Source organism: Nycticebus coucang, chromosome 3 (genome assembly GCF_027406575.1).
Source record: "Nycticebus coucang isolate mNycCou1 chromosome 3, mNycCou1.pri, whole genome shotgun sequence".
Taxonomy (NCBI): Eukaryota; Metazoa; Chordata; class Mammalia; order Primates; family Lorisidae; genus Nycticebus; species Nycticebus coucang.
This window is the reverse complement of record NC_069782.1, coordinates 104584513-104595122: the sequence shown is the minus strand read 5'-3', so window position 1 is coordinate 104595122 and position 10610 is coordinate 104584513. Positions and strand designations below refer to the sequence as shown.

Here is a 10610-nt window from a genome sequence, read left to right as displayed (position 1 = left end):
TCCCAGTAACAGCATTAGGAATATGTGAGCCTCAAGCATCAACTGATAATAGAAGCCAGCTATTAAAACCAAGACTCCAAATTAAAACAACCTGCCACGGTCATATAGTAAGTAGCAGAACTCATAACCAGACCCAGGCTGACCTCAGGGTATTCTCTATCCCCTGCAGTATGTATGTCAAAAAAGGGAGAACTCTGAAACAAGCCAATTTTTGATAAACTCCTTTTAATGGAAAATGTAAAACCCCTTTTAACTTTAATGTACAAAGCCATATGTAACACTTGCACTTTAACAAAAGCAAGCCAATGTTTTAAAAAAATACATCATTAAATGTATATATGTATATATTTACATAGCATATTAAGTTTAATATTTAGCTTTAAAAGTTCACATAAATTTTACCAAAATGAGACAATTTTAAATAAATTACACCTTTTGAAAATGTTTAATTGTACAGTCAATAGCTTCAACAAAATATTGAAGTGTCTGTATTTAGTATCTACTTTATATACTTTCTATTTTACAAATTTTACAATTATTTGGCAGTAATTTTCTGATTATGACATGACTGCTGTGCGATTCAGCAATTTCCCAAATGCAGGCAATAGCTGGTGTTTGTGTCCTATTCTCACAGTAACTGTCTCAATGTAGTGAAAAATATCAGTTATTTTAGTAAACTGTACAAGGTCACATTTACACCTGATCAACAATATAGCATAGAATTTTGTATTTTTTACCAAAAATAAATACATCATTTTAGATCTGGCATTTTCACAAATATCATATACACTATCATACAAAAACAGCTAGCTATATAGTGCTGCTTTTTAAATGTAGCTTGTTTTATAACTAACATTGACTCACAAGAGCTGTGACGTATGCTATACTGCTGTGATATCAGTAACAAGTAATTACTACAAAGAGAATTTCTTGGCACTGATGGTTTTATGAAGCTAAAGTCAGTGTGCATACATATCATCATTCAAGGGTAAGTAATCCAAGTTCAATGGCCTAAAATCAGTAAAATGAACCACACTTAATTTTCTTCCATATCCTCTACTTCATCTTCATGTATCTTCAAAGCTCTCACCATTTCTTTGACTGCATGATATAAGATATTTTTAACCTGAAAGAAATGTTGATATTTCTGATCACATCAGCTGGACAGAAATTAACAAATGACAACTACCACATTTTTTAAAAATAGCACATTTTAAAAGGGACCAATAAAAGCCAAATTTACAAAAAACATCAAAGTTTAAAGTGTTACCAATAGTTTAAAAGTGTAACCAACAGTTAAGGGCACTAAAATTCATGTAATAAAATATATGTTGATCTTAATCTTTGGTTGTTATCCGCTGTTAGATAAGCAATGGCTATCTAAACTATTATGCACATATTATATTTCTGAATATAAAAAGCCTGAAGAGTAGGACCTAGTTAGAACATTCATCTCTTACCTGTAGTTTATCATCGTAATTGATTTCTTCCTTCAAAAGTCTCAGTTCTTGTGTTAAATGAAATGATTCTACAAGATGTTCTGGAGACACAAAGTCTTCAGTTACCTGAATACAGCTGTGAAAATTCTGTACCTATCACCAAAAGAAGAGTGAAATAAAAATTTTAGGAGATAGGAGCGAAAAAAAGCAAAATTATCTTCACAGAGACAATTCTGCCAGAAAATTTTCTATGAAACATCAAATGGATTTCAAAGCAGAAGACCACAATTTTATGGGAAAGTTATGTCACTGAAAAGCTTCATGTAAAGACTTCCTAAATGGATTATTTTAAAATGATAATAAAGAAAATAACTTTTCCAGGAATCCTTTGGAGTCTGATAATCAGGTCCTAAATTGTCAATTTTGTCAAAGTGGACTTAAATATATTCTCCTTGTTGCTCCTTTGGCTTTCAGCATTTTGGTCATATCACTGTTAACTCATACACTAGAGATCAAATTAAAGGAAAGGAAATAACTTAGGAACTGAGATGAAAAATGTAGTTCCAGACAGATCTACTGATTACAACGGAGTTTCAGAATTATCCTACTATTTTGGTTATTTGTATTTTTATTTTGCCAATTAAAGGTACCCCCCCCCAATCTCCTAACGTATGACATCAGTACAACAGTTTTCAATAGTTTTCTCTTCCCTGATAAAAGGGTTTTCACAGGAAGCTAGTTACTTAAGAGTTTTATCTGTTATTTGCACTTTACTATTTCTTAGAACTGCTTTCTACTAATGCAAAGTAGAACAACAGAGGAAGACCAAAGATGATCCAATCTTGGATTTGTAGTGTTTCTAGATAGTCTTCTAGTGATGTAAGTCATAAAAATTCCTGGGAAAGGAGAAATAATTGAAAAACTAAGCACTTAAACTTATTTTTAAAAATATGCAAAGAAAATTTAACTGGGAAGAGTGAAATGAAGGAGATAGTAAGTGGAAAATGGAGACTCTGGGAATAAAAATCTATTTGATGACAGGGTGATGGAATTCCAGAGAGGTTAGAATTCCTCCTCTGGGTGTAATGACCACCTGAACAAGCTGCTGATAACTTGGTGGCATAGTAAAGTAAACATTCTCTTTCTTTTGTCATTAGGCTCTTGGTTCTTCTGGTAGATGAACATACTGGATGCCTTACATTTTCAGCATTTCTGTACAGTCTCAACTGGCTCTTCATTAAGTGTCTGTAGAACAGATGCTCTATTTCACAGAGGAGGAAAGTATGGATGAGATGATCAGCGCCTGTCCCAAGACAAATCAGCCAAGTCATCAGGAGCCCAACTCCTGTGATGTCTTGTCTAATAGATGCTTTACAGTTCTACATTAAGTCCTCTTATACCAGCATACACAGTCTCCAAATGCCCCTCTCCTTATGTCTTTCGTTTATCTGAATATGCAGTGTGGAGAGTCAAGTCTTTCCAAAGTTTTAGCATTTACATTTTGGCATGTCTAGCTAGATTATAGCATGTCCTAAAATCACTTTGTAGCTCCAAAATTTCTAGTTGGTTCCTTTTTATAATTTCTTTTTAAAAATTTCTCCTTCTGTTCATCCATCATTTTCCTGATTTCCATTAGCTCTTTCAGCATACTTAAGACAGATGTCTAGTAAGTCCAATGTCTAGGCTTGGAAGAGTTTTGTCAATTTATTTTCTCCCTTTGCATGGGCCATACTTTCCTCTTTCTGTGTATGTCTTGTAATTTTTGGTTGAAATCTGAATATCTGGACATTATAATGTGTTTAACAACTCCGGCAATCAGATTCTCCCCCTGCCTCAGGGTGTGCTGCTGTTGATTGCTGAGTAGTCGTCCATTTGCTTAGTGACTTTTCCAAACTGCTTTTGCAAAGCTGTATTCCTTGTTGGCTGTAGTCATTGAAGTTTGTTCCATAATCTCAGTGGTCAGCCAGTGACCCAACACAGATTTCTCTTAAGGCCAAGAACTGGCTGCCTTTTTCTTCATTAAGCAGTTTTCTGGTTGCTTTAAGTTTGGGATTGGATTCCAGCGCTCTGAAAGGTCGATCTGCCAACCTTTGCCAGCTTTTAATTTGTTCTAAAACGACTTTTAGAAAAGTGACCTGTGTTAATGCTTACAAGATGGCACTATGTTTCCTAATGACCCCCATCTCATGTATTTTCCTTAAAGTCTTGAGGGTTAGTTTGAAGAGGCAAAGCTCAGATTTAAAGCCAAACACAAGTGACCTTCCCATTTTGCTTATCCCTTGTTTGCCATCTTTGAGTCATTTATATTTCACTTCCTTGATGCTATCTTATTCATATTTGCCTTAAAGAATCAGTTAATCATAAATAGGGAATATTAAGTACATTTTTATTCATACTAGTAAGGTTAACATCTTGACCATGTGATTGCTATATATTCAGCTATTTGCGAGAACTTCAATGTAAAAAAGATTTTGCTAAAAAGTCCTTTTGATAATACAAATGCTGAGAATTTATAACTATTCTAAATACTATAAACTATGTAAGATATTATAATATAAATAGTATAAACTATGTGAAATATTATGACCAAACAAAAACAATGAAGTAAAACAATCTGGAGTAAAGTTCACTGAAGATTTTGTGTTGATTTAAGAACGTTTTCATTTATTCTGGGAGGCCAAGGCGGGTAGATTGTCTGAGCTCAGAAGTTTAAGATCAGCCTGAACAAGAGCAAGAGCAAAAGACTCCAACTCTTGGGGGGGGAAAAAAAAAAAAAAAGATAAGGAAAAAAAGGTAGCCAGGTGTTGTGGGTGGGCGCCTGCAGTTCCAGCTATTAGGGGCTGAGGCAAGAGTATTGCTTTAGCCCAAGAGTTTGAGGTTGCTATGAGCTATGACACCATGGCACTCTCCCCAGGGCAATAGAGTGAGACACTGTCAATAAATAAATAAATGAATGAATAAATAAATAAATAAATTTTCGGGTATACTGTATTTTTTTTTTTGGCCGGGGCTGGGTTTGAACCCACCACCTCCGGCATATGGGACCGGCGCCCTACTCCTTGAGCCACAAGCGCTGCCCTCGTGTATACTGTATTAGTCTACAGACATCTAACAACTGCTACTATGCTAATAGTACCATGGGGCCTAGAAGGGTAATATGCCTCTGAATTTTCTAACTTACCTTTCAAGATGAGACACAGACCCAGGTGACAGAATTAATTTCTGCCCAGCCACCAGGGCATCTGTCACACCCAGTTAATGAAGGACAGGGCAGAGTTGAACCTGATAGTCAAGTATGTGTGCCAGAAAGCAGTATGGTAGAAAGGGTTCAATCTGACAGTGAAAAAGGGTATGCTGGTGGAGGGAGAGAGCAAACACAGTCATTAAAAAAAAAAAAAAAAAACAGAGAGATGGGCTCGGCGCCTGTGGCTCAAGCAGCTAAGGCACCAGCCACATACACCTGAGCTGGTAGGTTCAAATCCAGCCTGGCCCCGCAAAACAACAATGACGGCTGCAACCAAAAAAATTAATAAATAAATAAAAAAAGCCAGGCGTTGTGGCAGGTGCCTGTAGTCCAGCTACTTGGGAGGCGGAGGCAGGAGAATTGCTTGAGCCCAGGAGTTGGAGGTTGCTGTGAGCTGTGATGCCACAGCTCTCTAACAGGGCGACAGCTTGAGGCTGTCTCAAAAAGAAAGGAAAAAAAAAAAGGCAGAGAGATGGCTCTGTGCCTGTAGCCCAGCAGCTAGGGTGTTGGCCACATACACTAGGACTGGTGGGTTTGAACCTGGCCCAGGCCTCCCAAACAACAATGACAACAACAATGACAATAACAACAAAAATAGCTGGGCGTTGTGGTGGGTGTCTGTAGTCCCAGCTACTTGGGAGGCCGAGACAAGAATCACTTAAGCCCGAGTTTGAGGTTGCTGTGAGCTGGAAGCCACGGCATTCTACCCAGGGCAACATAATGAGATTCTGTCTCATAAAACAAAACAAAACAAAACAGCAGAGAGGCTGGGCACAGTGGCTCACACCTGTAATCCCAGAACTCTGGGAGACTGATGTAGGTGGACTGCTTGAACTCAAGAGTTCAAGATCAGCCTGAGCAAGAGCAAAACCCTGTTTCTACTAAAAAAATATAAAAACTATTTGGGCATTGTGGCAGGTGCTTGTAGTTGCAGCTACTCAGGAGCCTAAGGCAAGATCTCCTTTTTAGTTTAATGTTTTTTTGAGACAAGAGTCTCACTCTGTCACCCTGGTAGACTGCCATGCCATCATAGCTCATAGAAACCTCAAACTCTTGGCCTTGAACAATTCTCCTGCCTCAGCCTCCCAAGTAGCTGGGATTACAGGCACTAAAGGTATACACTACTATACCTGACTAGTGTTTATATTTTTAGTAGAGACGGGGTCTTGCTCTTGTTCAGGCTGGTTTTGAACTCCTGGGCTGAAGCAATTCACCTACCTTGGCTTCCCGGAGTGTTAGGATTATAGGCGGGAGTCATTGAGCCCAGCGCCAAGATGATCTCTTAAGCCCAGGTGACTGAGGTTGCTGTGAGCTATGATGATGCCATGGAACTCTACTCAAGGCAACAGAGTGAGATTTTGTCAAAAAAAAAAAAAAGGAAAAAAAAGAAAAGAGAAAATAGAAAGAAAAGCAAGCAAGCAGAAGGAATATTGCTAAACAATATAACTAATTCTACCTGAAGGCAGTTTTTTTTTGTGGAACGTAGGGTGTTAATTTAAGCAGGTTACGTATGCTTTATATGAAGTACCTTTTGCCCTTTGATATCTTAAAGTTACTTCTGATTCTGTATCTGTATATAGCTCAGGCACTCAGTATAAAATATAATCCAGCTCATGCCACCTATACATGATTCAGTTTAAAAAAAAAAAAGTGAATTCTGTGGAAATAAAACATTGGAAGTGAAAGGAGAAATTGTTGCTGTTTATAAGTAAAGACCAGTCTAAATCTCAGAATACCATAGGTGAGATGAATTAGATCCTGGAAGTCAGGGTTCAACTGCTTTGGCTAAGGATATATAGGTTTCATGTACTAATTCACATTTACCAACAGAAGATTTTTTTTTTTTTTTTGCAGTTTTTGGCCGGGGCTGGGTTTGAACCTGCCACCTCCGGCTTACAGGGCTGGTGCCCTACTCCTTTGAGACACAGGTGCTGCCACCCACCAGAAGATTTTTAAGTCTGCAGTTCCATAGTAGTAGTTCTTATCTTAGTATATAAAGAGGGTTGTAGCTGTGACGCTTTCCCTCAGCTTGCTAAGATATGAATCTGACTTCCTTGCAGACAGACCAAAGAAGAGACTGTTTCTTCCCCTAACACTGTTGGCCACTCTCATGCAGTACCACTTGTTTGAAAGTTTTTTGATACATGCCTTGGGTTTGCAAAGTCTTCCTATTGAGTGGTTTTGGGGGGGGTTGGGGGTACGGTCTCACTCTGTTGCCCCAGCTAGAGTGCAGCTGTGTGATCAGAGCTCACCACAACCCCGAACTCCTGGACTCAAGTGATCCTCCTGCCTCAGCCTCCCAAGTAGCTGGGACTACAGGTATGTGCTACTATGCACAGCTATATTTTTCTTTTTTTAGAGTCACACTCCATCTGCATGGGTAGAGTGCTATGGCATCATATCTCACAGCAACCTCAAACCCTTGGGATCAAGCGATCCTCTTGCCTCGGCCTCCCAAGGAGCTGGGACCTTGGATGATGCCCCGATAGGTTTTCTATTTTTAGTAGAGATAGGGTCTTGCTCTTGCTCAGGTTGGTCTTGAACTCCTAAAAGCAAGTCTCCTCCCATCTCTTCCTCCCAGAGCATTAGGACTACAGGTATGAGCCACTACACTCAGCCTTGAGTACTTTTCAAAGTGTGATCCCTGGACAGTAAAATCAGCATTGCCTGCGAACTTGTTAGAAAAGTAAAATTTCAAGTTCTTCTTCACAGCTACTGAATCAGAAACTGTGGAGAAGGGGTACAGTAATCTGTGTTTCATAAAGCCCTCTGGGAAATTCTAATGTATGCTGAAGTGTGAACGCGGACTTATCTGGAATTATTCTGAAGGCTACCTGTACTCTACTGTAAGTGCTGAAGCCATTGTGAAAAGTTTACAGACCCTTTAAGATCTAAATAGGTTGTAAATAACAATGCATTTCAAATCTTAGTTAACACTTTCAACAGATTTATCACTTCCTTTGAATTCTTTCTCAAAACCACATTACCACCACTTGTGAATCACAGACAACACCCTCTCAAAAGAGACAGAAGAAGTGTGCTGTCATTATCACACCACACGGGAGAAAGTAGGCAGAAATTTCTGTTTTTATAGCTAGTAATTTTGGTGCCAAAATATGCAGCAGAGGTTAAAATTTTGTATTCCATCACTCAGCAATTTAGTGGCAGACATTTGCTACTCTAGGGCATACACTCATACACATTGCCTGTCTGTCTAGGTATAATATCTTTTATACCTAGATGAAATTTGCTTTTAATAAATCTATGAATTTTCTATAGATCTCAAATGAAAAACATTTGTCCTCATATAAATATGTCTGTGTATGCAAATAGGCACAATTGGAAGTTGGGTTCCAACCTAAGTAAACTTTCTGAAGTAGCCAGAGAAAACACACCTAGAATGATGTCAAAATTTACATGTTTATACAATGAACACAAATATACATAAATTTTAGAAAGCCATAATTTTGTTTTCATCTACACTGTTTAAAAATATGTTGTTAATGAGAATGTATTTTCAGGCTTCAGGAAAAAAGAGTTACAAATATTTATTTTAAGTGCATTATGTTAGGCATATAGAAGGAGCAAAGAAAAACACAAATTTCTGACTTTATGAAGCTTAGCATCTACTGGGGTTAAGATAATAAACCAAGTAAGTAAATTATAAAGCATATTAGAAGGTAATCATCATAATGAAGGAAAATAAAGCAGGGAAATTTGGGAGACATAATCTGAAGTTTTAAACTAGGGTGTTGGGAACATCTCACTGAGAAGGTGAATTTGAGCAAAGCCTTAAAGAATGTGAAGTAAGCCTTACAGATATCTGAGAGGAAAAAGAATTCCAGAGAGAAAAGATTAGCAAGTACAAAGGCCCTGGGGGAGAGAACTCAGTGTGAAAACAGTAGAGAAGAGTGGCTTGAGAGAAACTGGGAGGAGAATAGGAGATGAAAGCAGTAAGGTGTGTTGTGTGTGAGGGTATGAACAGGTACAGACTATTATTAAGGCCCTCTTAGCAAAGATACATAAACTAACTTAACTTTTTAACACGATCATTTTGCACCAACTATTTGGATAAACATCAGCTGTTCTCTTCCCTCCTTCCTCCCTAAAAAGTAGAGTCAGCACGGAAACAAGTATACCCATGGAATTTCTTTGTAGTTAATGATTGCCTCTAGAGAAAAGGAACCACGGGGGAAAAGCAAGACTATTCACTGTGAAAACTTTTATACTGTTTGAGACATTTTTTTAAGCATATGAATGGAGGTGGAGAGCAAGATGGCGGCCGAGTAACAGCTTCCTTGCATCTGGGTACCGTGAGTCTGGGGAGGTAAGACTCCAGGCATCTCTGGCTGGTGGGATCTGCCTATAATCATCAATTTGAGGATACAGGGAGTCTGCAAGAGACTTCTGGACCCCAAGAGGAGGACAAAAACAGTGGAAAACTGGCAAGCAATCCCGTGTGTTGGATCAGTCTAACCGCGCCAACAGCTGTTAAGTGCAGTAGCAGGGAGACTACAAACTGGAAAGGCCTTACCTGTAAACTGTTTTGGTGTTTTTGGAATTGGCACTCTGTTGAACTGCCTTGGGGAGAGCTTGAGGGGGAGTATGGAGAACTTTGGGCATTGTCTGGAACCCCAGACTAAGCTGCTGAGCAGTACAGACGGAGCTAATAGTGTTTGGCTGAGGGCTGCAGGGAGCCATTGTTTGAGAGAACTACCACAACAAAGTCCGCCCTAGGGGTCGCAGAACAAGGATCCAGTGGGACCTAGTAAGTGACTGAGCAGCCTAAAGGCGGGGTCTGAGCCGCCTTACACCCCAAACCCTCAGGGGCAGAGTGAGACCAGTTTTGGCACACTGGGTAAGTGGACAGCCACTTCAGCAGTGATTACAGCGACAAACGCTTTCCTGGGAAAGCTTCTCCTTAGCAAGTTTAGAAGCTTAAAGTGCCTTTTAAGAGGGCTGAAGAGAGACTTAGGGTGTCCATGGGGGTTTGAGAAATCAGCGGAGGCCTCCACTCATATCAGCATTGTAATTAACATCTCATACACCAGAAGACCACCTGTTGCCAAGACAATATTCAACAAGATATATATACTGCTTTGTTTCTGATTGTTTTTTATTTTTTTGTTTTTTTTTGTTTATTTTGATGTTGATTAGTTTTTTTAATTTCAACCTTTTCGTACAGATTTTTTCTTCTTTCTCCAGCTTTCTAGTACAAATACAATTTCCCATTGCTGCCTTTTCCAATAAGTAGAACTTCATTTTAGCTAGTGTTTTTACCCCTATTATTTGGTTTTTCACCCAATTTTACCCTGTAAAGTTTTCTGTTTGCTTGTTTTGGTTGATTTATAGCATATTTGTCTTTCCTCTCAACTTGGTGGAGGTGGGGTACTGTGTCTGATCACGTTAGCAAAGAGTTGCTGACCTCAAGGGAACCACCCAACCGGGCACCCCCTGAGCTGGCGGTTTTTTTAAGGTTGTGTCAAAGTACCCTACTGTACACCTGTATTGTTCTGTCTCCCTCTTTCTGTGCTTCTCTTCTTTTTGTCAATATTCCTTTTACCCACCACCCCCTCCCCTTTCTCTATTTTCTTTTCGTTCTTTCCTTCTTTCTTTCATCCCTTCTTGCTTTTCAACCTTCTAATCCTTCTGGTCCTATACAAAAAGGACTAATTGAAACCTTAGTCCACAGGCACGGGAACGTAAAGAGCAAGAGGAAGTGAAAGGAAAATTAGGGCAAGGAAACAGATACAAGAAATCACTCATGAGGAAGAATCAGCAGAAAGCTCCAGGCAACACGAAGAACCACTCCAGAACGACCCCGCCAAGGGACCATGATGTAGCTACTGCAGAGGATTCCACCTATACAGAAATGTTAGGAATGACAGAAAGGGAATTTAGAATACACATGTTGAAAACAATGAAAG

At 39.0% G+C, this 10610-nt stretch overlaps 1 protein-coding gene across 7 annotated transcripts in view; it reads right to left on the bottom strand.

Annotated features, from left to right (window-relative positions):
- Positions 1–208: 208 nt before the first annotated feature.
- Positions 209–10610, bottom strand: part of JMJD1C (jumonji domain containing 1C) — a 369857-nt gene continuing 359455 nt past the window's right edge. For all 7 annotated transcript variants that reach the window (XM_053582218.1, XM_053582213.1, XM_053582215.1 and 4 more), the window contains 2 exons: positions 1461–1592; positions 209–1126 (listed from right to left, as the gene is read on the bottom strand). In XM_053582218.1, the coding sequence (XP_053438193.1) occupies positions 1037–1126; positions 1461–1592 (222 nt within the window). In that variant the 3' untranslated portion in view covers positions 209–1036. The remainder of the gene's footprint in view (positions 1127–1460; positions 1593–10610) is intronic.